At 40.6% G+C, this 27,807-nt stretch overlaps 1 protein-coding gene across 6 annotated transcripts in view; it reads right to left on the bottom strand.

Moving 5' to 3' along the window:
* Positions 1–13,123: 13,123 nt before the first annotated feature.
* The window catches only part of ECI2 (enoyl-CoA delta isomerase 2), a 36,121-nt gene continuing 21,437 nt past the window's right edge, over positions 13,124–27,807 (bottom strand). For all 6 annotated transcript variants that reach the window (XM_074872775.1, XM_074872764.1, XM_074872803.1 and 3 more), the window contains 8 exons: positions 26,086–26,184; positions 24,276–24,467; positions 23,393–23,462; positions 21,686–21,788; positions 19,968–20,088; positions 16,782–16,871; positions 14,580–14,723; positions 13,124–13,754 (listed from right to left, as the gene is read on the bottom strand). In XM_074872775.1, coding sequence (XP_074728876.1) covers positions 13,599–13,754; positions 14,580–14,723; positions 16,782–16,871; positions 19,968–20,088; positions 21,686–21,788; positions 23,393–23,462; positions 24,276–24,467; positions 26,086–26,184 — 975 coding nt within the window. In that variant the 3' untranslated portion in view covers positions 13,124–13,598. The remainder of the gene's footprint in view (positions 13,755–14,579; positions 14,724–16,781; positions 16,872–19,967; positions 20,089–21,685; positions 21,789–23,392; positions 23,463–24,275; positions 24,468–26,085; positions 26,185–27,807) is intronic.

Below are 27,807 nucleotides of genomic sequence, written 5' to 3'. Positions count from 1 at the left end.
ATGTATTTATGCTAAGTAATACAATTGTAATTAACAATCAGTCTGAGCACTACATTTTATTATTATTTTACAAATATTTGAAAAAAGCTGTAATTGTAACAGGGATAAGCCCGTTGGAAGACAGTTATGTGTCAGCTAGTTTCATAAAGAAGTCTTACAAGGTGTCTCAAGATCCTGGCACAGAAAATCAATGAACTTTGATTTTTTTTTTTATTTATAGCACAGTTGTGTTCCGTTCCAATGAGGTACATGGCAAGAGAGAGATTCTACCTTTTTGACAAAAGTTTACTGAGCTCTTTCTGAAGAGGTTTTGGCCTTATATTGTTCATATACAATGGTATAAGAAAAAGTAGTGGCAGCAATGTTTGGTGACTATAACTTTGAAGTTGCTAGCACAGCTGAATGAGAGCTTAGTTCCGCAACAGAGCAAGAGGAAGATCTCCTCACAGGCATATGTTTAACATTGTGGGCGTCTCAGAGCTCTCTGGAACATCACGTGTGTACTGGGTCTGTCTGAGCCAGAATTGGTTTTCCCCTGTAGCAGCCCTCATGGTGCTGTGTTTTATGCTGGGAGCTGGCAGGGTGTTGATAGCACACTGGTGTTGTGGCTACTGCTGAGTAGTGCTTACACAGCACCAAGGCTCTTTCCGACATTTCCCCCCCACAGTGGGACGGGGTGGGCAAGATCGTGGGAGGGGACACAACCAGGACAGCTGACCCGAACTGACCAAAGGGATATTCCAGACCATATGACGTCTGCTCAGTATAAAGCTGGGAGAAAGGAGGAAGGGGGTGGGGTCACCCTTGGTCCTCTGAGGCAACCACTACGCGTATTGGAGCCCTGCTTCCTGAGAAGGCCCGACATCGCCTGTTAATGGGAAGTAGAGAATAAATCTGTTTTCTTTTTTTTGCTTCCGCGCACGGACCTTTGCTTCACTTTGCTTATATTAAAACTGCTTTTGTTTTACCCACAAGGGTTGTTTTTTTTTTCCTATCTTATTTTCTTTCCCCTCTTTACCCTGTTGAGAAAAAAAAATGGAAGGGGGGGGAAGTGATAGAGTGACTTGGTGGGTACCTGGCATTTAGCCAAGGTCAAACCACCACACCGTGATGCTCTAACATCCCTCGTGGCTGAACTGCCAGCAGCGGGTGTTCTGCTACACACCTGCCTGTCCCAAAGCACTGGCAAACACATTTTGAACAGCTCTGCTCATATGTACAGCAGCTGGAATTTTTTCTTGTTTAAAAGCTCTCTGAAGACAGGGAGAACCAGGGTAGCCCTGGCTGACTGATGTGTGGACTTTGAAGAGATAGGTTGATTGCTGACAACTATCAGGGGAGAAGCTGTGAGGTCTTGGTCTTCTGCAATGTAGGCAGTGTCACGGATGAAAGTATCAACATGGTAATGATTTAACAGGAATTTTAGATTTATTAATAAATAACAGCATTGATCATTTACAAAATAATTTAGAAGAAAAAGCAACTTTTTTTACAGATTCTAAAATGACAAGATTCACACTAACTTACTTTACAGTACCTTAATTTAAACATATGTAGATGCGCATACACAAACACAAAACGTACAAACACACACACACAGAAACAAAAGTATTCAGATCCAGTAGAATGAAGTATGTACCCACACAGTTACCAGTAAGCAGAGAATGAGTGAAAGAGAAGGTAGCTCAAAGTAAAATTTCCCTCTTCTCGAGTTAGAGTAAATACTCACAATGCCTTGGCATTCCTCAACGGGCGATAATTGAGACTCGAGCAGGGGACTTCGCCCTGGCCTTCCATCGGCTCTGGCAGCAGACGACAGCTTAAGGGTTTTGGTACCTGAGAGGCGTCCCAGCTCAGGGGAGATGCTGGTCACAGGCCCGCTGCGATCCAGTGATTTGCAGAAAGCAGACTCTACAACTTGAATAGAGTTATAAAGCAGGTATGTTTACTCCAGCGCCAGGGTGCAAGGGGATTTCTCCACAAAGCTTGCACACCAACAGCACATTTTACCAAAAACTTATAGAGTGTGGATATACATATTCATTGGATTACATAACACAAACATACATATGCATGAGTAAGGCTGGTGTCAGCAGTTTATGTTATCTTTGCACCTGCGGATTCCCTCCTGGGGGGCGTCTTTAGGGATCCTTGGGAGGAAGGCTCATAGTCTTCCTCACCTTGTTTTTTTCCCCAGAGCATGCGCAGATTCTCTTAGCCAATTTCTTGAACAACTTTCAGCCGGTTTACTCATCCTATCTTATTTAGGGGACCAATGAAACTTCTACAATCCGTATAGGGCTATCTTTACTCATTACTGAGGCCCAACTAGTTACAGCACACTTGTTCCTCAAGGACAAAAACATGATATTTTGCTGAACACTGCAGTTCTTGGTAGATTTTCACAGTAAACTGCTTTGTTTTGATGGACACGGTAGTCCTTGGTAAAATTCCACAGAACAGTCTGGGCAAGCAGGATTCTTAGCAATATTAAAAAATACTATAAGTAATACTATAACTTGCTAGAAGTAAGTAAATAAGTAAATAAGTCTTAAAACAAGTAATCATTTCTCTGTATCACCAGGAGAGCTCAAAGGGTCTCCCTTGTGGTCGCAATTGGGGTCCAAGATAATTAACTTTTGTCAGATACCTTTTGCTCACACCCACCTCGAACAACGAAGTATTCTGGTGCCTTCCAGCAGTTGCACAAGAACTTGATGAATGTGCAACTCTGTTATTGTTCCTATTTGACCACATCCCAGGCACAGGTGTGCCAGGCCATTAGGAGATGATGGGCTGTTATAACCGTTTTGGAGCAATCGGGAGGGGCTCGTTAAGGGGGCGCCTTAACATTAGCAGTCCTTACCTCCACAGATTGGTGTATAGCTTGGGGGAATCACACCTAGCACCGAGCAGCCCAACAAGGAGGGGCTGGGAGGGGTAAGAATTGCACCACCACAGGCAGATGCTGCACTCCTGTTTCCAGTAGATGAGAGAACAGTTTCACATCAGAGCCTTCTGGGGACAAACCAAAACCTAACTTGTGGTTATCCTATTTTGAAAAGACTACTTTTTGTAAAGATGAATGTTGGGGGAGGAAGGAGAGAGGAATATTTTGTTTTCAAGTCTGGATTTTAGTTCCTTAGTTGTTTATGATTGCTTATAGCTTTAACTTCAAATCCATGCTTTTGAAATATTTAGGCAAACTGTCATTTATCTTTTCATTCACAGATACATTATTTTCTTCCATTAGGAGACTGTCCTCTGCACTACCATTTTGTAACCCAAAACTACATTTGGAAACAGAGAGGGTATCTTCAATATTACATTCAGTAGCAGGCTCAAAGTTAGAAATGACAGCTTCAGTTCTAGCACTAATAGAATATTCCAGTCTCCTCTTGTCCAGCAGATTACTATTGGTGTCTGCTGAAGACTGGTATAAGATGCTGTTTAATATTCATACACATTACCTCCCACTGCATGATTAGCAGCAAAGAAGTTTAAGAATTATCACGTGAGGTAGAATTTTCACTGAAGACTTACTGGTGTGTCTGAGGAAGGAAAAAGGACAGAAATAAACTGGAGATTCCGTTTAGAGGAAGAAAATGTACTAAAGGTAAAATACTGGCCCCGCTGAATCTCGTAAAGATCTTGACTTCACTGTATTCTGTATGCTGAGGGTGCAACTGTTGATATTCCATGTCATCATAAGTAAAGCAGTACTCCACTAGGTTTATTTGGAATTTGCTGCTATTTTGATTTAAGAATATAATAGCAGACTAACAGCTCAGACTGGTTTTCAATGCCTACAAGCAACTAAAAAACAACTCTGCTTCCCTCACCCAAGTATAAATGCAACATTGCTATTTTTATTAAAATATCAAAGGCTGAATGTCATGCTGAGTTACCTATCTTGTTTTCCTTTTCAGGGTGTTACATATTCAACTTGCAACTCATCCACACTACTGTCAAAAAAAATGCAACTTCAATTTTATTTTAAAAAAGTTATCCTGCGCTCTTTATCTTCTACATGAAAATGGGTGTTCCCAAAAGGCACATTCATTCTTGTAGTCTATATGAGCCACGTTCAGCTCCAAAGACTGAAACCAATCCTGTGTAACAGACTTCCAATTTTCTTCTAGGCTCCCACAAGAAGGTGCACACCCAGGTTAACTTCTTCTGCTCCTTGGGCCAGGGGGAGGCTGGGGGAGGCAGAGGGCCTTTTCTGTACTGCTCCTATGGGATTCACAACACAGTATGTATTTCTTCTTTTCTAAGACACTAGTTACAGAACAAAGCAAACACTAGCATAGATCAAGACATCAAAACACAGGTAACAAACTACCACCAATGTATCACCTTCTAAGTTTCCCTGCTTCTTTCCAGCTGACCCTCCATGAAAGAAATTTTAGTGTGGCAAAGCACAGTCTTGTTCAGAGTATGCGTTACAACATTATGGATTAAAAACTATCCAAACTGCCATAACACAGCTAGATAATGGGCAAAAATAACAAAAACCAGAGCAGTCAGGTTTTGTTTTAGAAAGTGTTCTATCTCAAAACTCCTTTGTCCCAATAACCAGGAGAAGCCTTGTGCCCTGTGATTAAAAGATACTGCCCAGAAGAAGAAAATAAAATGATATCAAGGCATTTATCTGCAATAGGAATGGTAAAAGGAAATGAAGCTGGAAAGGCACAATGGAAACTGGTTTGTTTTAAGCTGATTTTGCATGAAATGCGAGTGAAAGGAGTTTAAAAAAAGTTTAAATTGTTTCTTCGTTTACCATCCATCACAGAAGTAATATATTATTTGCCCTTACTGAGAACTGCTTAAACCTCTGGACTTCTACAAGGTTTTATGGAGTAGGGAAGGAGAGATTTGCAGAAGCCACCATCTTCTAGTTTCCAGTTGACTCCCAGTACAGACAATCAAGCATATTTAACTGCTTCCCTCATTTCCTATAAGCAGATGGTGCAACTGATGCAGGAATGTCTTGTAATGGGAAGTGCAATCTCACAGAGATTCTTCCTAAATTTTTTGAAACAGATAGTTTACAAAAAGCTTGCAAAAGCGTATTGAAAACCCTTCAAGAACTTACCACTGTGCTCTCCACTAGCTACAGCACAGAGTAGCAAAACTTGGGACAATTCCTCTCTCTATCCCATTAGACTCACCTTTCTCTATGTTTTCCAACAAGCACAAAGGAAGAGCACATTCTCATAAATGAAGAACTATGAGGGAAGTGAAGGGCTTGGGAAAGGGAAGTGCTTAACAGAAGTGTTTTTCCATGTATTTTGGGTTCTTACCTATATGACAGAATTTTTTCTCCCTTGATGGGTAGATTACTGAGAACTATCTTTCAAACTAACACGCTTAAGGTTTTGCTAAAATAAGATAATTGCTACTGAAATATTTCTGAGGTAACCATTTTAGAGAAATTATGTCAGTTCTTGGGGTATCTAATTTCAGCATCGATAGAAGATAATCTAATCATCAGTAGAATCATCAAAAGAAAATTCAGCAGTAGCTGAGTGGAAAGGTGCTTCTCTTTACTGAAATTCAGCCTGTTGATTATGAACAATCCAACTCACCAAGATGACCCTGAAACTTGCTGTTAGCCACATATTTTATAATATAATGTTCTCTTCTGACATCCAACTCATTCATGGACACACTGAGCAAAAGCAACACCAGAATAAACTCCTGTCAGATCCCAGTCTATGCCCTCTCACTTTGGTAACCTGATGACTACTGCTCAGTAGAGTGTTTCAGCCAATTCTACAACTTTATAATTGTGATTTAATCTAGATCACATTTCCTGGAATTGTTTATGGCAGCTGCATAGTAGAACAGCACAAAAACCTTACTAAACTTTAAATTACATCCACTGCTGTTCACTTATACACCAAGCCAGTCACACTAATGAAGGAAATTAGATCAGTTTGATATTGTTTGTCCTTGACAAATACAGACTATGTTTTGTTCTGTTTTATTTATGAGGAGTAGGGAGATTTCTGAGAAACTCTCTCCACTAACTTTATGTACTTAACTGTACCTTCTGCTAGTTCTCCTTGTACGATAGCAGACCTTGATAAAAAAATTCAGCATTCTGTCCTTGTATCACAAAAGAAAGGTAAAGTCACACATATTTAGAAGACTGAGGCTAATGTAACAACATGATCAGAAGTTAGCTTCTGCCCTTTTGATGCTCAGACACTTTTTAAAAAAAAGTGTTAACACATTACTCAAATCTAATCACTTTAAAGTGCTGTGAGACAGCAAAAATATCCCTTCAATCAATAAAAATTGTAACAACTTACATACTGTTCCATTATCTTCTTTTAGGTATGTTATTATAAACTCCACAGAATTTCCGTAAGTACTTTAATTTCTATTTTTTTAATCTATGCAAGTGTTTTCCAGATTTTTAAATTACCCTTCATAACAATAGGTAAAGAATTCCTTGTTTCATATCTGTAAGATCAGTTATCCTACTTTTATTTAAAATGCCAAGTAAAAAACACATTTGCAATAGATATTTTACTGGTTGAAAAATATGAAACCCTACCCATCACAAAAGGTTAATTAAGGTGAACATATACTATCATGAGGGATACAAACTGGAGATACTATCAGTTTATTACATATACATTTAGGGAAAAGAAGGTAAGTGAATTATTCAAATTATTCGAATTATTCGGGTTAAAGTTTTCAATCGGCATAAACATTTCCTACACATTAGAACATGTAGTGTGTAGGAAGTGTTGTTTGTAATCAAAAGTACTGACATGGTTCTTACAGTTCCAGCGTCTTAACTAAATTGGAAGAGAAAGCCCAGTACCAATAAAAGAAAAAAAGCCCAACAAAAAATCTCCCCTCTCTGCTGTATATTACTCCTTTAATAATGAAACCCAGCATCAGAGCATACAGAAAATCTACTAAAGAAATTACACTAATAAGGGAGTTAATGAATTGTGTGCTTAGATATTTACAAGCATCCTCAGGGTGTAACTATGGTACAAAATAACATGCTCTAGAAGAGACTGAAAGCTTTTACTTGAACATACTGTTTGTTACGTCCCAAGTGCCCTTCTTTAATGCAAACAAATCTACATCCATTCATAAAAACCCTTTGAGGGCTCCAATTAGAAAATATATAGGCTGATAATTACCTGTCGATATTTAATTCCACAGAGCGCTAACATGCCTTTGCAGGCATTGCTCTCACCTGTTCAGCCTGGCTGGATGGCTAAGACATTAACTACTCAATTTAATTTGATATAATTATTAAAACATTATTTTATCTGCTCACAGCAATTTTGCCTTCATTATGCATCTTGTTCCAGGCATGAAACATTCCTTCTTCACTGATACTCTGAGTTTGCTAAAGTAAGGAAAACAGCTTTGCTTAAATATCAGAAACATGTTTCATAATGAGCACAAGAAATATGAAATAAAACAGGATACCTCATTTATTTGTCCTATGAAGTCCACCTGTGTTGTGCTACACTTTTCAGATGACCTCTGATCTAGCAATAGGTCCACTGGAAGTCCTGCAAAAAGAACAAACCAATTTGGGATATAGTGCACGTGAAAACACTTCTTAGAAATTATCACTTTTTTTTTCTCTTTTTGATCTTTTACTAGAAAGTTTTAACCTGTTACAAGCATGTTAGTTTCAGTGAGCTGAACTTGGCTTTTAACAACATACCTCAAATGTCGTATCTGCATTTGAAAAAGATTAGGATTTTAGGTAGGGAGAAATAACTTCTATAAGACTAACTACCATAGTTGGAGAAAAGAGGTGTGCTTTTGAGGACACATGAAGAAAGAACTATGTGCCAGAAAAATTTTCAACTTTTTACACTACACCAACCACTCTAACAAAAGGTATCTTCCTATAAACCTTGTTTTGTTCATATTCTTAGCACACTTACATCTCTAATGTAATATAGCTGCACGCAAACTTTGCACTCAGGAAAAACGCTGGTTCATGAGGTTTGCAGGTCCCAGGTAGTAACATCTCAACCTGGATTGCAGAGCCCAGGGCACCCCTGGTTCAGCAAAATTCAGGTAGGGACAAACACTATGCTGCAACCCCTCTGCAGGAGTACTATGACCACCCCAGGCAGCTCGGCACTCCTTCAGATGATGCTTCTCACCTGTACCCGCTTGTGGCAGACTAATAGCTATAAGGTCCTCATCAGTGTCCTACTAGCTCTCAACCCAACCTTTGGGTGGCCATGAGTGAAGGCCTGAGGGGAGTCTGGGTGTTCTGTCAGAAGAAGAAAAAACCCCCTTTGATCCAGAGAGTAGATACTGTCTGACAAGGTACTACTGAATTTTCAGTTGTACAGATTTATATTTTAATCCCAAAGTTTTGGACAATATGACAACAGCATTCTTAGCCTTCTTGCTTCAGCCCTCTGCAAACCCTGAATTGGTTGCCTTGCAAAGCTCTGCAGGCTTTGCTGCCAGTTCTGTTAGTCATCATATTGTGCTGTGTAACCATCTTGGTGAGAAGCTGCTGAACTGCTATCACAGGTGTGTTCCACTGCAACTACTTAATTAAAGCAATATCATGTATAAACACTTTATACAGACTGCTTTCAACTGTACACATCTTATTATATTGAATGGAGAAGTGGTTAATAAGCCAAAAAAGGATTTGGGTTTGGGTTCTTCCCTCCAGGTTTTAGATGTTGCATTCTAGCAACATTCTAGACCTATTCCACCTACTTAGGGCTAAAATGTACTGATACTACATTTCACCTGTTACAGGCAATACAGAATTCATTTTAAATTTTGCTCAGTTGCAAATCAAAAAGGAAAACTAATCCTCCAAGAAAACTTTGTGAATGAAAATACTTTGTTTAGTTACTACAAGAAGATTAAATAACATGCATAGTTGTCTGTAAACATCTAGGAAAGGTTATAGATGAAGGAAACATTTTAAGAATGGCCATGGTTTAGAGTTTTTAATCATAAATTCTAATTTGTTTGAAAACCTTAAAAGTCCTTGTTTAGATATGAGACCTACTACCTTACTCTTATGGACATGTTCACATTCATCTGGAACAAGGGAGAGCCACTTCAACACAGCAGAGTTGTTGCAGGGTATTTACAACTGAACTGCAAATTCAATTCAGAAACACAAAAGCTGGCATCGTGATGCAGCCTGAATATCCTGAATCCTTTATGATAAAAAGATGGAGTGTATCATTAATATCTCACAATGGCCTTATATGCAGACTTTGTATTTTTTATTGCTGGTCTCAAAGCTACTTTTGCCAAACAGGTGTTGTATTAACACTAACTATAATGAATATAATCAATGAATGTTGCAGGTCTTATATCCAGTGTAAGCTTGGAACACCTTATTTTCCAAAACTATGTTTAGATATCTTGCCGTTAGTATTTCTGTGTGATATATTTGATTATTTACCTGTGACTCTATACAAACATGGAGGCAGATTAAGCACATGTGTAATTGTGCAAAGTGTGACCTGAATCCTATTGTACATGGCACCTCTGTGTTAGCAAGACATACACCGCTCACTGGTAATACCTTGAAGGGAACATAGTGAACATTTGATGTAGCCCTCACAATCGTATTATTAAAAATATAATTTAAAACTGACCATATTTCAGAAGAAATTATCTAAAATTGCTGATTTGTTGTATGGAGTAAACAGAAATTGTTTGAAGCGATTATCAGGCTTGTTTTGTTCTTCTCAATACCAGACATCTATAGAATGTGTAAAAATGACTAAAGATGCTGCTAGGCAGAAAACTTTTTTTGTTCACAAAACATTTGTATGAAGTGAACTTTGTTAGTGATCTGAGGTGATGATTTGCCTTTCCAAAAGTTAACTAAAAACACTCAGGAGTACCATTCCCTCAAAGCAATGTTGATTTATTCTCATTGAGAGTCAGAACAGAAAAAAATTTCAACAGAACTAATTCATTACAAAACCACTAATGATTCATCTCCCATTGCTGTAAGTGATATGCTGGCATCCACTGTTTCTTCTATTTCATCCATCAACAAATTATTAACAGCTGCATTTTTCCTTGGCAAATACATCGCACACACACAAAATACACTTGATAACACAGCTGATGCACTACTAAATCTGCTAAACCTTATCACTGATAAAGAGCTTTTAAAAGACCGAAAAACTAACTACTGTTTATACCTGAGTACACCAACAATGGTGACCACTATGGTGCCTCCACCATGCCATAAAAACCCCACAGAAAGTGTTTCAGGGACTCAGGCTCATGTGAGCAGAGCAAAAATGAAAAAAAGCACGCATGCCACAAAAGCCCTGGCAAGACAAAGCTATGTTTCACCCTCCGGTCCTGAAGGCACATGCCCTGTGCTGCCCCAAACCCGGGGGGCTGCCATGGGCCAGGGCCGCAACTCTCAGCCTGCTCCTTGTCCCACACAACTGCCGCCATTTTGCAGCCAGCACTGAGCCTGGCACCCCACCAGTGGCCCAAGAGATGTCCCGGCCACAGCAGGGCATGCCCAGGATGGACGGCAGCGGCCACCACCTCACAGGGCTAGGGTGCCATGGCAGTCCTGAGCACTCAGCTCCCACCCAGGTCTATGCCTCAGCTTCTTCTCTTACTCACCGCCTTGGGCCTCAGCCGCTCCTGACCCCACAGCACCACCCATGCACGCTGCCCGGCAGAGCTGTCCTCTTCCCCCACCCGCCACTGCCATGCTACAGGCGGCCACCATGTTGTGGGGCCTGGAGCTGCGTCCCCTCTCTGGGTGCTGGGAGGGAAGGGGGAAGAGCCAGGCTGCCCTTTGGCCATTTCACCTCTGCTGGAAGTGTGCCCTCCCCAGCCCTTTTCAATGTTATTTCATAACAGGAAATTATTTTGGTCTCCCTCTCTTTCCTGGCAGCTGGGTCTAACTCTTAGACCTCCCTGGAAGTTTTACCCTCTCCTTCTTCCCTATACCACTCTACTGCTTCACTCACCCCGTGTCTCTGTTGGCCCTGCTTCTGCCATCCTGTGTGTGACAGCAGAGTTGGTTTTCCTTGCAATCCTGGGTGGCAGCATTGATTCTCACAGAGGGCTAAGGAGGACCTTAAATCCATTTAATACTTAGCATCAAATTTAACTGCTGTATCATAGCTGAGTGATGCATACCCATGTTTCTTGTTCTCTTCGTCTCTGATCCCATTTCTCTTTTTCTTTGTCAGTAGTTAAATCCCAAGGGCCAGGTACCACATCGGAGGCAAGTCTGGATTCTAAGACCTGCTTACCCTGCAAGGCAGCAGTGCCACTGCCAAGCAGCCACCCTGCATGTCCATGCTGCCCAGTCACAGGTGACCTTCCGGCGGTGGCACTGCAAGTCTTGGCCAAGGCACACTGGCGACATCCGAAGTCAGGCATTTCTGGGGGCTCGCTGAGAGCAGCTCCCACCCCCACGCTATGCCCCAGTGCTCTGGCACTCGCCACCCACCTGAGAAACCAGCATCCACCTCGACCTCTGCTGCACCAACACCAGCCGCCCTCTGCATTACCCGTAGGCACGTGCTGTGCCCCTGCTGTTCTGTACGTACCTGCTTGAGCACGTGGGGCCAGGACTGGAGTGCTGCCTTTTGGGTTTCTGTCACCGCTCTTGAGGATCAGTCTAGAGCACTAAAATTAAAGTTTGGGTTTGGTGGGTTTTTTGTTTGTTTTTTCCCCATTTTTTTTTTTTACAACAATCAGTTCCTTGTCATCAAGAGGCTTTTCTGGATGAGTAACTGCTGCTTCTCCTTGCTTTCCTTTTGTTGGCATGAGTTAAATGTTCACCTACTTCCAGCAACCTGACCCTTTTCCCTGCAGTGCGTGGTATACTCTCTACCCAAAGACATCCAAGAACAGGGGAGAAATTCTCTGTTGAAAAATAATTGTTTTGTTAATTTAACTCCAAAATGGCCACAGTAAGAGGTCACAATCACAGAATCATCTAGGTTAGAAAAGACCTTGAAGATCATTCAGTCCAACCATTAACCTAACATTGACAGTTCCCAACTACACCAGATCCCTCAGCACTAAGCTGACTCTACTCTTAAACACCTCCAGGGATGGGGACTCCACCACCTCCCTGGGCAGCCCATTCCAACACCTAACAACCCGTTCTGCAAAGAAATGCTTCCTAATATCCAGTCTAAACCTTCCCTGGCGCAACTTGAGGCCATTCCCTCTTGTCCTATTGCTTATTACTTGGTTAAAGAGACTCATCCCCAGCTCTCTGCAACCTCCTTTCAGGTAGTTGTAGAGGGCAATGAGGTCTCCCCTCAGCCTCCTCTTCTCCAGACTAAACAACCCCAGTTCCCTCAGCCGCTCCTCGTACGACATGTGCTCCAGACCCTTCACCAGCTTCGTTGCCCTTCTCTGGACACGCTCGAGTACTTCAATGTCCTTTTTGTAGTGAGGGGCCCAAAACTGAACACAGTAATCGAGGTGCGGCCTCACCAGTGCCGAGTACAGGGGTAAGATCACTTCCCTGTCCCTGCTGGCCACAGTATTTCTGATACAAGCCAGGATGCCATTGGCCTTCTTGGCCACCTGGGCACACTGCTGGCTCATGTTCAGCCGGCTGTCAATCAACACCCCCAGGTCCCTCTCTGACTGGCAGCTCTCCAGCCACTCCTCCCCAAGCCTGTAGCGCTGCTGGGGGTTGTTGTGGCCCAAGTGCAGCACCCGGCATTTGGCCTTATTGAAACTCCTACAGCTGGCCTTAGCCCATCGCTCCAGCCTGTCCAGGTCTCTCTGCAGAGCCTCCCTACCCTCGAGCAGATCAACACTCCCACCCAACTTGGTGTCATCTGCAAACTTACTGAGGGTGCACTCAATCCCCTCGTCTAGATCATCAATAAAGATGTTAAACAGGAGTGGCCCCAAAACCGAGCCCTGGGGGACACCACTCATGACTGGCCACCAGCTGGATTTAACTGTGTTCACCACAACTCTTTGGGCCCGGCCATCTTATCTTTAATGGGATTTTTCACAGAAAAAGGGCAATATGAAGCAATTAATGGAAAAATATATTTAAGATTAGCACCATAAAGCTCACACCAAACATCTTTGAGAATCTTCAAGTTAGTACAGTGAATACTTTTTGTAAGACACCTTTATTAATACACCTGCAGGAACTACTTTCCCTCTCATTGAAGATGTTTAACAGGAGGAGTAAGAGTCAGCATAACAGTAATTAAATACTTCTATTTATTTTTTCATTAATACAGTATTTCCTTCCTCACCAATGAATAAGAAGAATCATTCATAAGACATTTATTGAAAAGCTATCAAAATACAGTGCTAGTGAATCTGTTGGTTCTGCTTTAGTATTATTCAGAAACATCACTGCTTCCTACAGAATAATGAATCTTTCTTCCCCAACCTAAATATCCATAATGGATCCAAGGCACATAACATTGTATTAATTTTATGAACCAGTTTTAACCCAGTACTCAGAACAGGAATATACCACATCAAAAGGTGTGATAATTATTATTTGAAGAGAAAGTTTATAACGATAAGGGCAGATTAAGCTATTGTCAGAAGGTGAATTATTCTACTGGTAAAGATTAGAGTTTTGCTTTCTTCTGGAAGAAGCTGACAACAGCATTTATACATTCATCGGATAACCACCTCTCCTGCAGGACTTCACACTCTTTACTGTTGACTGCATGGAGCTTCTCCTTTTCCATACTTCGTAACAGTTGCTTTGACACTGCCAAGGACTGGAGGAGAGAGGGAGGAACATTAGGAAGTTATGCTTTCTATACCTTAATTTAACATTTCAGAAAATACCACAATAAACACACTAGAATTCAAACCAAGTTATATTATCATTGTACTTTTTAGCTTTTAGACAACCTTTTTGCTGGAAGTAATTATTACATTTAATTACTAAGACTGCTAATAGGGTGGAGGAGGTTCATGGGAAGCAAAACAGCAGTCCAAGTGCTCATAATCAGAATAGATGGACATAAGAAGCGAAACCTGTTCAACTGTCTGCAGTGCCAAATGCAACATACATTATCAGCAGTTGGCACAAGTGTCTCCTCTCGTCCAATATAACATAATACCACTGTGACTCAAGTAGTTTTGCAAAACCTAAACTAGGGAGCAGGATGAAGGAATTCAGCAAAATGTAAAGCCACCCAGTGTCATCTTGAGCACCCACAGTGCACACAGTACAATTAATATTGTAGAACCAGTGGTAAGTCTCTTAAACCTAAACTATTACTAAAATAAAAATCTAAGAGAAGATATCCAAGGCACACACACAGAGACTGCAGGTGGATGAATTAGTTAGTTTTTAAGGCTTTTCAGCCACTGAAACTCTGTGTACAGCGCACTGTCTTAGATTCAGCCAGGGTAGAAGAGAGCTACCTGTTTCCCAGCAGCAGAAGGACAGGGACAGATCTGTGCTTAAAGGAAAATATATTGAGCCTTGTTATTTCAATTAAGGATGAAGGTAAATCAAGTAGCAGGATAGGTTTTGGCAGGAGTACTGGGAATACTACAGGCTTAGAAGGCAGAGAAAAATTTAAAATACTGACATTTTTGGGGAGGCTTGCATAAGCTTCTAATCTTGCCCAAACTTCCTTCTGAAAAGTGCTGTCGGGGAAGACTTCAGTCACAAGTCCCCAGGCACAGGCTTCTGCTGCAGTCAGCTTTTTATTGAACAGCAAAATCTCATTTGCCTATTTAAAGAAAAGCAGAAAGCATGATTCAACAAGACACAAGACTTGAGTAACCTGACAGGAAAGGCACGAGCTTCCAAGCCACATTTATTTTACTCCCTTGCTCGTTAATGTCTGTCCTCTTGAAAAGAGCACAGAATCACAGGACAGATGAGGTTGGAAGGGACCTCTGGATACTGTCTAGTTCAATCCCCCTGCTCAAGCAGGGTCAGCTGGAGAAGACTGTCCAGGGCTGTGTCCGTTGGGTTTTGAGTATCTCCAAGGATGAAGACACTTCTACAAGGATGAAGACTTCACAGCATCTCTGCAAAACCTGATCCTGTGTTTCACCACCCTCACTATAAAATTATTTGTTTATATTCATATGGAATTTCCTGTGTTTCAATTTGTACCTCTCTCCCCTTGTCCTGTCAGTGGGCACCACTGAAAAGAATCTGTCCCTATCATCTTTACACTCTCCCATCAGGTATTTATAAACATTGGTAAGATTCTCCCAAGCCTTCTCTGCTCCAGGAAAAGCAGTCCCAGAGCTCTCAGCCTCTTCTCATATGTAATATTCTCCAGTGCCTTAACCATCTTGGTGGCTCTTTGCTGGACCTGCTCCAAACTTGTAGCCAGGGCCCAGTCCCAAACACAGCACTCCAGCTGTGTTCTCACCAGGGTTGAGCAGAGGGGAAGACTCACCTCCCTCAACCTGCCTAATGCAACCCAGCATACCATTGGCATTCTTTGCTGCAAGGGTGCATTGCTGGCTCATGGGCAACTTGTTGTCCACCATGACACACAAGTCCTTCTCTGCAAAGCTGCTTTCCAGCCAGTAAGCCCCCAGCATGCACTGGTGGGTGGGGTTATTTCTTCCCAGGTACAGGACTTTGCTTTTTCCTTTTCTGAAACCCATGAGATTCTCCAATTCTCCAGCCTGTGCAGGTCACTTTGAATGGCAACGCATCTGGTGTATCAACCATTCCTCTCAGTTTTGTATCATCTGCTGAGGGTGTACTCAGTCTCACCATCCGGGACATAATGAAGAGGTTAAATAAGTATTAGACCCAGTACCAACCCCTGGGCTACACCACTAGGGATTGGCCTCCAGCTCCTATTGTTCACCAGAAGTCTGCATGTCTTTTTGAGCAGAACTCCAAGGTTGTCACCCGAAATTACCTCATCATGAATGCGTTTGCTCACTTCTTGCAGTGACTCCAAGATTTCTAGAATACGTACTGGTAGACTCTATCTCACTGAACAGACTACCCTTGATACTTGAATGTTTATGAAGTGCTTGCTCTACACTCCTTACAGATTTAAACCCTGATCAACAAAATTATGTTAATACAGGCAATAATATCAGATACGTATTTGAAACTATCCAGATTTTTTTCTGTGGGATATCAAAAGAAGCAGAAAGGGAGCTATGCTGTTCTGAGAAAAGAAAATCTATATTCTGCTGTCTTTTTTTTTTTTTCAATTACTATTATCTAGTTTCCTTATTTCTAGAGTAGACAGAAAATAAGAGTATGGACAGAAGACATATATATATATATATATGTAAAGAAAAAAAATAGATAATATAAAAGGTCTGGAAGTACATACATAAATGGATTGCTTCACGTTCACAAGTGGAGCAATGGTTGACTACAAGTTTCCCACAGGGTTGGCAGAAGCCCTGCAACACTTGCTCCCTTGCCTGATAAAAGCAGCCTACCGAGACATTTCTTATGAGTGCTCTTATTTTCTTTTTTTAACACTTCGTTATATCATTTCCTCCCACTGTTGGAAGAAAGATACAACCTTTTGCCATACAGAAATTATCTCAAGAAGGTGGTGGAATCCACGAGAAAGAAAACCTTCATCAGTATCGCTGTATGACTTTAGAAGTGGTCACTACTCTGTTATGGTGCCTGTGCTGACACTGTCATTACATTTCTTGATCTTTGGTTCAAAAGATGCAAACATGAGCTCTCTTTGAGGACTCTTACTTTGACTCCGCTTGCTCCTACAGTTGGAGGATACCAACACACAAAGGTCAGATGATCCCACATACAGTGCAGACATTCTTACCTTGGCTAAGCCCATGATTTTTGGAAACAGGTAAGAGGAACATCCTTCTGGGCTCTGTCCAAGTTCACTAAATGGGCTGTGAAATGTAGCCTGAAAAAAAAAAAAAAAACCCCACACCAAAAAAACCACAGATAAAACCAAAGCAAACCTCACAACAGAGCACAGGACTAAAGTAGTAGGATTTAGTTTTCATTTTAAAGCTTCTACTGGGACAGAGTTCACCAGAAATACATCTGAACTGTTACCATAATAGGCTTTAAACACCATCCGGTAACACTGCTTCATCCTCTCAATGCATCCAAGAGCTGACTTTGTCTGTATAATTCAATTTCCTTATAATAACAGCCCTATTGATGAAGTTACCTTACCTGAATACAGCACTTAGAGAAACTAATTTGCATGTGCAAAATCTTTACAGAAAGGATGTTCATACACATCTGCCCTAAAAAGTTATTAAATACATAGCCCAAATAACTTGAGGTGAATACTATTTTGCTTTCTCAAGGCACACTAGGTTTATTCTACTCCTGAAAAATTCAAGTCACTGAATCTTCTTTCCTCAAATTTTATGCAAATTTAAAAAGAACCTGTGGCAGAAATGCATCATGGGATCACACAAAACAATACCCTGATTTTATATAACTGCTATAACTACAGAATTTTATGCTTTGACAACTCATATCAACTTTAAGCAAGGAAGACAAAATGTTTGCCTTTATTTCCATTTAAAAATATGAACCGATACACAAAGAGTGCAGAAGTTGCCAATGCAGCTTTTGGTGTAATAGAAGGTAATCATCTCTTACTGTACTCTAGACAGCCATACAGTAAGACAGAACAATAGACTTCCTAGAAAGAAAGTGACATTTATATCACTGTAAGAAAAGATTAGACAATATCTGCCAAGGTACAGGCTAGTACTGGTTGTGGTTAAGCAAGGGGAGATTAACTATACCAGGGGTACAAACTAGCGCCCTATGAACTGAAGCAAAATCCAGTGCAGAAGACAATGTTAACTGACCGCCCAAAATGCTGTTCTGTTGTCAGATTGGGCTGTGCAGTGTCCCACAAATGTGGCTGGTAACGATCTGCTGTGGGAATACCTGGCTGAGAATAAAACCAGATCCTGGACACAGCAAAGTTGGCCACTTCTGGAGTAGGCAGTCAATGCCTAAGCACTCCAACCAAGCTATCAGAGAATGTGAAATTAAGTAATAATTTGGATGAGAATGACCTTACTGCATGGGAGTTCACAATCTGGAAAGGGAAGAACAGAGAACAATCACCTTTGAGAAGGCTTCAATTAACTTGAAGTTAATAGAAAAGTTCTCATGAGGACTAACCTAAGTGAAAGGCTAAGTTAGACCCTACAGAAATCCTCACAGAACGGTTACCAAAGGGATAAGCAAAAGCTGTCCCAGTGCAGGTAGGAAGGTACTAAGAGATTGTCTCAGTTAAATCATGAGCTCGTTACTGACTTTAAATACAGTACACAGAAAGTGAAAACTATGTCAGACAACGAAGTACGAAACCAACACAAGCATATAGAGATTTAAAAAATAGAAATATAAGGCAAAAATAAGACACATTTACCAATGATTATGTATATAACTAGTAAAAGGAAGTTCAAGTATGAATCTCAAACCATTCAAGAAAGAAGGATAATATTAACAGGTCAAAATATTTAATGCTTAACTGGATTAAACTTCAGCTATGTCTATACTAACTTACAGCTGTAAGCCAAGGGGGAAGTGATTAGAATTCAAAATAGTCTTAAAACGGAGAGTTACGAGTAAGAAGATACTATTTATGGTGGACAAGATAAAGTTTCGCAGGAATAACTTGGTATACAGTATACAATAGGAACAACTTTAACTGGCAACTCTACAGTAAGGGACCAGGTGTTACAGCAGATCACAAGTATGTAAATCAAATAACATTGTGGGATGTCAAAACGGAAACAGAGCCAGCAGAATGTGGAGAAGTTCTTCTGCTCTACTTCGCATCAGTAAGACATGAGCTGGAGTGATGTGTCCGGTTTGTACCACTACGCTTAGAGACACAGAACAGCTGGAAGGAGTCCAGAGGAATGTGACTGCAGGCCACATGAGGAAAAACTGGATGAACTGCAGCTGTTTAGCTCAAAAAAAAGAAACAATTGAGACAGTGGCTGTAAACCTGTGATATATCTAACAGTTTAAGTACACTGATGGCTAAGCACACTTACAGCTATTGTAAGGGAGGATGAAAATAGGCTGTTCTTTAAATTCAGGAACAAGAAACAATAGGTTCACCCTGCAGCAAAAAAAGATCAGATGGGAGGGGATGCAGAGGGAGAACCCAACGATTTTCTAGTAAAAGAAGAAGAGATCTGAGGACCAGAACAGACTGAATAGATCATGCATGTTATACAAGCATATGTCAGGAGTGACATGGTCCTAGCTGATCCTGTAATGGGGCAAGCAGAAGGAGTTGGTCCCTTGCAGCTCAATTTTCCTAAGTCTCAGTGACAAACCCAATCCAGCAGGGACACTGAGGAAAAGCCTGACACAGTGCTGAAGCAGGAGTCAAAGTACCACCCATCATAGACACTTCTGCAAGCAAAAGCTTGCCTAAAATTAAGACCTTGGGTTAAGTTCTGTATCTGTTTAATAACCTCATACAAATGAGCAGAAGAGAACATAAAAAATAAGACACATAATGGCATTCTGTGCTATGCCTTAATATAGCTTTTGGTTTTCTATTTGGCAAGTTACCTTAAGAGGAATCTTAAGTTGAATAAACCAAAGCTTTTCCAAAGCTGCCTTGGAATACAGATTAGATAAAATGCCAGTTACTGCACTTTCATTCCATAATATTCTTTTGCTCCCCCTTCCACAACTGAAAGGGGCCTTACAACCATCATTTCACATCAGCTAGTCTTTACTGTACCCAGTGATACAGTAAAAAGTTTCCAAACTAGAGTCAATAGCTTGACAACTGTAACTACAGGAGAAAAATTCCATGCATGTTAACCGCTGGCTGACACACCCCTGTGTTGGTAATTAATACAGGTGTTCCTTGATGTGATATAAAAAGCCTTTACATTTGTGTGTTCTCTTCTGTCAGATTACCCCAAGCCAAATAATATTTGTTACAGAAAGAGGCTTAAAGACTGCCTTGGGATCAGCTATATAATGTACTTACCCTGTCAGAAGCATAGACAATGTCACATAGTCCAAGGAGTGTTACACAGATTCCAACAGCTGGGCCATTTACCACTGCAATCAGTGGTTTAGGAAAATCAATAAAATGACCCACAAACTCTCTAGAGAGAAGGAAAGTCAGAATGTAAGAGACATCCTAGTCTTTTTCATCAAATATAAACAACTTTCAAAACACATGATTAGATACTGTATAACAGAAACCATGAGCTAGGTTCTACGTAGCATGTTTTTGACCCTTTCCCAAAAGAATTCTGACAAAAAAAAAATAAGAACTATTTGAAATACCTGCATGTCCTTACCAACTAAGAAACAAACACGTACATGTCAGCACAGCTTTCCTAGTTCCTGCAATCCAGTTATGAAAGTGCTGTCCTCTTCAGCTACAGTTACTGAATACAGCTCACTAAAAAGAAGTCTCTTGCCCCATCTGTCCATCTGCCTACACATCCATCCCAACTCCACCCATGGGATATCCATTCCCTTCACAGACTCTGTTTTGCAGTGAAGCCCCAGCAGGCACCAAAATTGTGATGCTACCACAACACAGAATTCCCTAGTGCTGCTCTGCACAGGTTTGAGAAACAGCATTTTATTTCATTTGACAGCTGCTTCTCCATCCAAGGAGTGCAAAATACCTTCTCAAAATACAACACTTTTCGGAAGTGAACAATGTTGTAAGAACCCCACTTCTCTGGCATCTCTGTGCATCAGCTGTAATGAAGCACTGTGTTTGTGTAATAGTAACAGCATAGCAAATGCAGGCTTCTCACAAGAGCATGATGAAAGGCCATAAAGTACATGAGACTGGGCACTGTGTTGAACACCCTACAGAACACTGCAGGATGGAATGCTTGCCAGATACCACTGAATATCATCTTCACAACAGATTCGGACTGCATCGTTATCACTTTGTAGGGGCAACTGTGATCCACAGACAGCTTGCCTAAGTACAAGCTGCAGACTGAGTACTTGAAGTTCATCTTTAAAATATAAATCAAAAACATTGTTTGCTTTTCTGTGTATTTTAGATTTTCCATCAATTGCAAGTGCTTGAGGGAGCAATCCAACTTGCAAGTATCTCTCACATGTAATCGTCACATACAGAAGTAAAAGAGAAGACAAAAATCTGCTAAACAGGGAAGAAACAAGCATGTTGTTTGTCCCAACAAAAACATTTCAGCCACTGTGTCAGATGATACCCCTGATCTCCTTGACCCTAGAAAATAAATTAGTTTAACAGGTAGATTCAGACTCAAAGACAGAATCAAGATTCCTGGGCAATTTTGAACAAGTTCATTACACCTAGATTCTATTCAAAGAAGTCTGACAGGGAAGGTATTTAGCATGTCCTGCTAGTGTAGACACTGTTGGATATCAAAAAACCCACACATTTTTCAAAATCATGTTTTTGTCATTATATCTGCATGTACTCTGGGGACTAAAAAATAACATTGAGTCTTTAGCATCACTGTACTTAAGATTTCTATTATTAATCTCATTTCCTCATTTAATACAATTAATACTACTTCTCCCACATGATCTTTGTGTTTATGCACATGGTAAGCTCTTAGAACAGTCATCTAAATGGATGTGTTGTAGCATAACTGGGTCCCTGCTGTCGTGTTTTCTAACAATGCCTGCAAATGGTATTTTACCCATTATAGTAACTTATGCATATCTGAAACCAAGATGTTCTACTTGAGTAATACTGCTCCATCTTTTGCCATCTTCTCCATTTCACTGGGTTGGATATTAGCAAAATTATTCAGATCATTTCCACTACTATAGTAGTCTCCATTTCCTGCAGAAAACACATATGAATAAATGCATCAATGGTTTCTGAGTAGGTAAGAGAAGCTGCTACTTATTACATGTACAAAATAATTTCACTCTAAGTATCTAACATTATTAAGTAATTAGAAGGATTGTCTCAAAGTATATACACTACCTTAAATGACATCTATGGTTTAAAAATAAATTTTGACTGACAATTCACTGAAAAACAATGGGTAAAAAGCCAAATAACATTAAATTTAATGATTTGAAGGAGAAAAAAATAATTATTTTTTCTGTAACAGTGTCACATGGAAAAAAATAATTTCTTTCCCTGTCTACTTGCTCAGGATTTTTCTCATTCACATAGTAAGACGTGAGATACATTTCCGTTTTCCTGTTCCAAAAAAAAAAAAAAAAAGAATAAGTTTATGTATCTCCTTTCATCCCCCTTCAACTGATGAAGGAAAAGCAGAAAAAATAACTTATTTAACATGTGGTAAAAGTTTCACATTTTTTTATGACCAATTAAGGAACAGGCATAGCATTGTAAGGATAAAACTGACAGCACTGTGCTGAAATCACTGTACTGAAAGACGTATTCTTCAGTAACAAGCAGATAACCTGTTAGTGAACAACCCTTTACACACCGTAAGGACTGTTGTGCCTAGCCATTGCTACTGAAGGCAAATTCAGCACCCTGGGAATACAAGGTGCTGGTAAAGAAGACTGCGGAGAATACATATGCCATTATCTCATAAGTAATAAGTCAAAAAAAGCCCATATACACCTTGCATCTACACTACTTAGCTGCCAGCCAGAGCTCAAGCTTCGACTGATTTCCTAAACCACACCTATTAGCAACGAGGACGGGCCAGAGAGACAGCACCTGCCCTCAGCTATTCTGTCCCTCCTGCCATGTCGTTCAGTCAGCATCAGAGTCAGACCAAAGGGTCCTCTAGAGAATCCAAATGACACATCCCCAGAGCAGTCAGACTTCACAGGCAGCATGAGTTTGGGCTGCCTTTTCACGCTGCCTTTTCACACTGTCACTGCAGTCATCCAGCTGCACACATCTGGTGACTGGGATGTATACAGCTGGGCCAAGTTGCAGCTTGCTTGGCTAATCCTTTCCTATGGCAGCCACAGAAAAAAAAATTTAAAAAAAATCAACATAAAGTATCCGTTTCTTCCAATGATTATAGGCAAATATGCAGTGTAACTTTCAATCAGCCATGCCAGTACAGGATTTGAAGGGCTTGCTTTTAGTATGTTCCAATGTATCACAGAGATAGAAAAAATTGACTAAACCTCAAAAGCAGTAGCGAAGATGCTGTGGAGTAAATATATCAGCTACTCAGAAGTAATAAGGCCCTTAAGAGTATTCTATGTCTATCTTCTCATCTCAGAAAGATGTTTTGATGTAACAGCAAGCTTGCCAAGGAATTTGAAACACCACCTTAAAAGAATATTGCTAAAACACTTTGGAAAATCTCAGGTCTATACTAGAGGAAAGAATTTCCTCACTCACACAATTCTATCTTAGTCTAAATACAGGTAGATAGTTCATGGTTGCACTATACTTTGGCATAATATATAACAAATCTAAGAGAGGCATGTGAAGTGTGGTACCAGTAATAACTGCTATGGTAGAATCGTCTTTTCCAGCTTCTTCAAGCGCTTTCATAATTTCTCTGTACATCTGCATAAGAGGAAAATCAGAGTAGAAATGTGATGCTTTAAGAGATCATAAAAAGGAGATTCACACTGACAACAAGGAACTTGAGACAGGTTAGCTATGATCCTTTTAAGTATGAAAAAAAATTTGCATCCACAGAAAGTTAAGTATTACATGTGAGGTATTTCTGACCATAAAGACATATGCCTGCAATACTCAAGACTTCCAATGCAAATCTAAAGGACAAAATAAGGTCCTTTGGAAAATAGACATTAACTAGAAACAGATAATTTTAAAACCTGAGAAGTAGTTTAAAGGGGCAAAATAATATATTAAAAAACTAGCAGCAGTGGGGTGAAGTCTCTGTTCCAGTATCTTTGCAGTTGTGAAACAGGATGACCACAGGACAGATTTACCCATGAAGATCGCTATGGGAACTGGAAGACTCTAGACATACACACAACAGTGCTGAGCCAAAGCAGGCTGCACACATGCTTTGTTATCCATAAACCTACAGTCAAATATTGTCTCCACAAAACAGACTAGTCTTCCTGCAGTTTGCCATTTTAGTTTAGTGAAGACTATAATCCTGTAAATTTGAAAAAAACCCAGGAGACACAGAAAAGCCCAATCAATAAAATTTTAGCTGAGTGGTTTCATTTTCTACTGGATATATATTCCTTAGGTTGGAGTCAAGATACTAAGCCCTTGTAAAATTCAGATCACCATGCTTCAGTTAGTTCTGCTAAACCTGTAGTAATGATTCCTTAAAAATTTAAGTAGCTTACCCAGGGAAGAAAAAAAAATCATTAATCCTCCCCAAGTTAATTTCTTTACCTTATGGTTGATGGCATTTTTCTTCTCAGGTCGGTTAAACATTATCTTTGTGATACTGTTTTTGGTGGTAACCAGTACTGTTTCATAGTCACCATGTCTGCCCTCTTCTGGAGAAGCATCTGTCTTGGGGTCAGCAGACTCTGCAGAGACCAGACTTGAGACAAGTTCAGTATATTTCTGTCTGGCATTATCCTGTAATGAAAGAAAAAAAAAAAAAAAAAAATCACACCAGATTATCAAAGGCTGAAATGGAAACCAGTTTGTTATGCTATTCATAAAATGGATACCAGGGGTGGGAGGGAGGGGAAGGGGACTGTGCTTCAGCATAAAAGAAAAAAAAAAATCTCAATTTAGAAAGCATTCTAATTAGGATGAGAAGAGGAACAGGCTGTATTTAAACACTGCAGATCATGCTTAAAGTCATCTGGAAAGCAGCAGCAATGGATCCACAAAATAAAAGTACGTAGAGGCTGGGGCGATGACATTTATTTTGTTGGAGAAGTGCCCCCATCCATGCCTAAGATTACCAGGGAGACCTTTGTCATATTTCCAGTATTTACACATTTCTATGGATCCTTTGTTTCTGCTTTCCAGTTGAACATTTCTCCCAACAAAATAAAAGTTTTTATTTTGGAACATGTGTTGCTGAAATTAAGAGTGCTGAAATGGGTCTACGGCATTTTAAAATTGCTTGAAGACACTAATTTTCATTTAGCACAAACATGACATGCAAAAGCCTAAAGAATCCTGCCTCCCTATTTCTACAGTAAGCAGTGATTTAAAAGAACTGTAGGTTCTTGGTTGTTACAACCTGTTTTCTTGAAAGCATAATATACTTTGAACAATTCTATAATCCATAATCTGTAACACATGAAATTGTCTATTCCCTCTCCACTATTACTTCAAGAACAGATTTTTTCCTTTAGTGTTCTAAAAGCTGCAGAGCCATCTCAAAAAAAACCAAACAAAAAAACAAACACACACCCCAAAAACCCCCAAACAGCAAAAGAATATGTTATGTTCATGAAATTATGCAAGGATGTTTTCTTTTTAAAAGAAAAAAATGCAAAAAAACCCCCCCTCTGCATTAAGTAATATCTTTGACTGACCTCAGAAACTACTCTTGAACAGCAGGCCTCATGCAGCAGTGACACAGGTGGTTTGTAAAGCCTATGTTTCCTTCATTTAGTAGTAGCTGAAGAAACTGTGGTAAGTCAGACTTACTACAGTCTGCATGAAAAAAACCCGCTTATGTATCTTTTGCATCTATATTCTTCCTGCTCGCTTCACTGGAAGTAAAGACTTCTCTAAAGGTAATGAGAGGTATTAAAGATGTCAAGATATACTGAGAAAGAAAGAAAGAAAAGAGGCTCTAAATACACTTTTTGCTAGTCTTTTAGTCAGTGGCATAAGAGACTGACTTTTTAAAATGAGAAAGTTATCAATGTGCTGGATTCACAGATTTGCTCTTTGTTTTAAAAACTGAGAAGCTCAAGCCATCTTTCTTAAAGGGAAGACCAGAATAGAACATCATGCGAAAACCACTATTTTATTGAAAGTCAACACGTATGTAAAATATCTTACACTGGTACAAGCTGGTAGTAATAATGTAGGACTAGGCTTACACAATAAAAAAACCTTCCAAACACAGAAGCAACTAAATGACTGTAGAATATGGTGCAAACCATTCTGGTGTCTGAAGCAGAGTCGCTCAACTAGCATATAATGTGTGACATCAGCCATTCACTTACACATGAGGCATTTCAAGGTAATCTACAAAGTAGCTAAGTGAAATTATAGGTATTGTCACCTGAGACAAATTGCCGAGAGAATTCCATGCATCCCACTTGGCTTTCTTGACAAAGTCCAGCATACCTGGTTTTGGAGAATTGCAGGGACCTTCAGTAGCCTGAGAAGAGAGAGTAAAACAAAACTTACTCAAACCTCTGATTAAAGTTTAGATGTCTTGGTAGAAAAGATGATGACTGTTAAGAATATTTATCTGATCACGATACAGAATTCAACTCTGAGACAGAAGGAATACCTAGTGGTTGGACAACATTCAGACAGTTAACATACCATGAAATTTTCAGTGTGGATATTTCCTAATACCCGGTGCTGGACTTTCAGGAGCACCTAACCAATACGAGACACTAGCTTCCAAAACACCCATGCATATTAAGTTCTCCTATCTCAAAAAATGTGGACGTTTTATACTTGAAAAGAAAGCTAAAGACTAAAGACTTGTAAGCTGTGTGAACAAAGAAACCTTTGCATAGGATCTATTAAGCTGGATCTTACTTCAAAGTTGTCCCTACTGTGAGCAAGGGCACTGGACCACTTGAACTGCAAGAGGCTAAGTTATTCTGAAGTACCATAGAATCCAACCCAAAGGTTTGGGTTAGAAGGGACCTTAAAGATCATCTGGTTCCAACCCCCCTCCCACTATATCTTCCACTAGATCAGGTTGCTCAAAGCCCCGTCCAACCTGGCCTTGAACACTGCCAGGGACGGGGCAGCCACAACTTCTCTGAGCAACCTGTTCCAGTGTCTCACCACCCTCACAGAAAAGAATTTCTTCCTTGTATCTAATCTAAATCTACCCTCTTTCAGTTTAAAACCGCTACCCCTCATTCTGTCACTACGCTCCCTGATAAAGAGTCCCGCCCCATCTTTCCTGTAGGCCCCCTTTAAGTACTGGAAGGCTGCTATAAGGTCTCCCCAGAGCCTTCTCTTCTCCGGGCCGAACAACCCCAACTCTCTCAGCCTGTCCTCACAGGGGAGGTGCTCCAGCCTCCTGATCATCTTCGTGGCCTCCTCTGGACCTGCTGCAACAGGTCCGTGTCCTTCTTATGTTGGGGGCCCCAGAGCTGGACACAGCACTCCAGGTGGGGTCTCGCAAGAGCGGAGTAGAGGAGGAGAATCACCTCCCTTGACCTGCTGGCCACATTTCTCTTGATGCAGCCCAGGATACAGTTGGCTTTCTGGGCTGCGAGCACACATTGCTGGCTCATAGTCAGTTTTCCATCCACCAATATCCTCAAGTCCTTCTTCGCAGGGCTGCTCTCAATCCACTCATCCCCCAGCCTGTATCTGTGCCTGGGATTGCCTTGACCCATGTGCAGGACCTTGCACTTGGCCTTGTTGAATTTCATGAGGTTTGCACAGGCCCATCTCTTAAGCCTGTCAAGGTCCCTCTGGATGACATCCCTTCCCTCCGGCGTGTCAGCCACATCACACAGCTTGGTGTCATCAGCAAACTTGCCGAGGGTGCACTTGATCCCATTGTCCGTGTCACCAACAAAGATGTTAAACAGCGCCGGTCCCAACACTGACCCCTGAGGAACGCCACTTGTCACTACTCTCCACTTGGACATCAAGCCATTGGCCGCAACTCTTTGAATGTGACCATCCAGTCAATTCCTTATCTTATCCACTGAGTGGTCTGTCTATCAAATCCATGTCTTTCCAATTTAGAGACAAGGATGTCATGTGGGACAGTGTCAGATGCTTTGCACAAGTCCAGGTAGAT

Source organism: Strix uralensis, chromosome 1 (assembly GCF_047716275.1).
Source record: "Strix uralensis isolate ZFMK-TIS-50842 chromosome 1, bStrUra1, whole genome shotgun sequence".
Lineage (NCBI taxonomy): Eukaryota > Metazoa > Chordata > Aves > Strigiformes > Strigidae > Strix > Strix uralensis.
The sequence above is the reverse complement of the archived record's forward strand: the minus strand, read 5'-3'. Positions and strand labels throughout refer to the sequence as shown.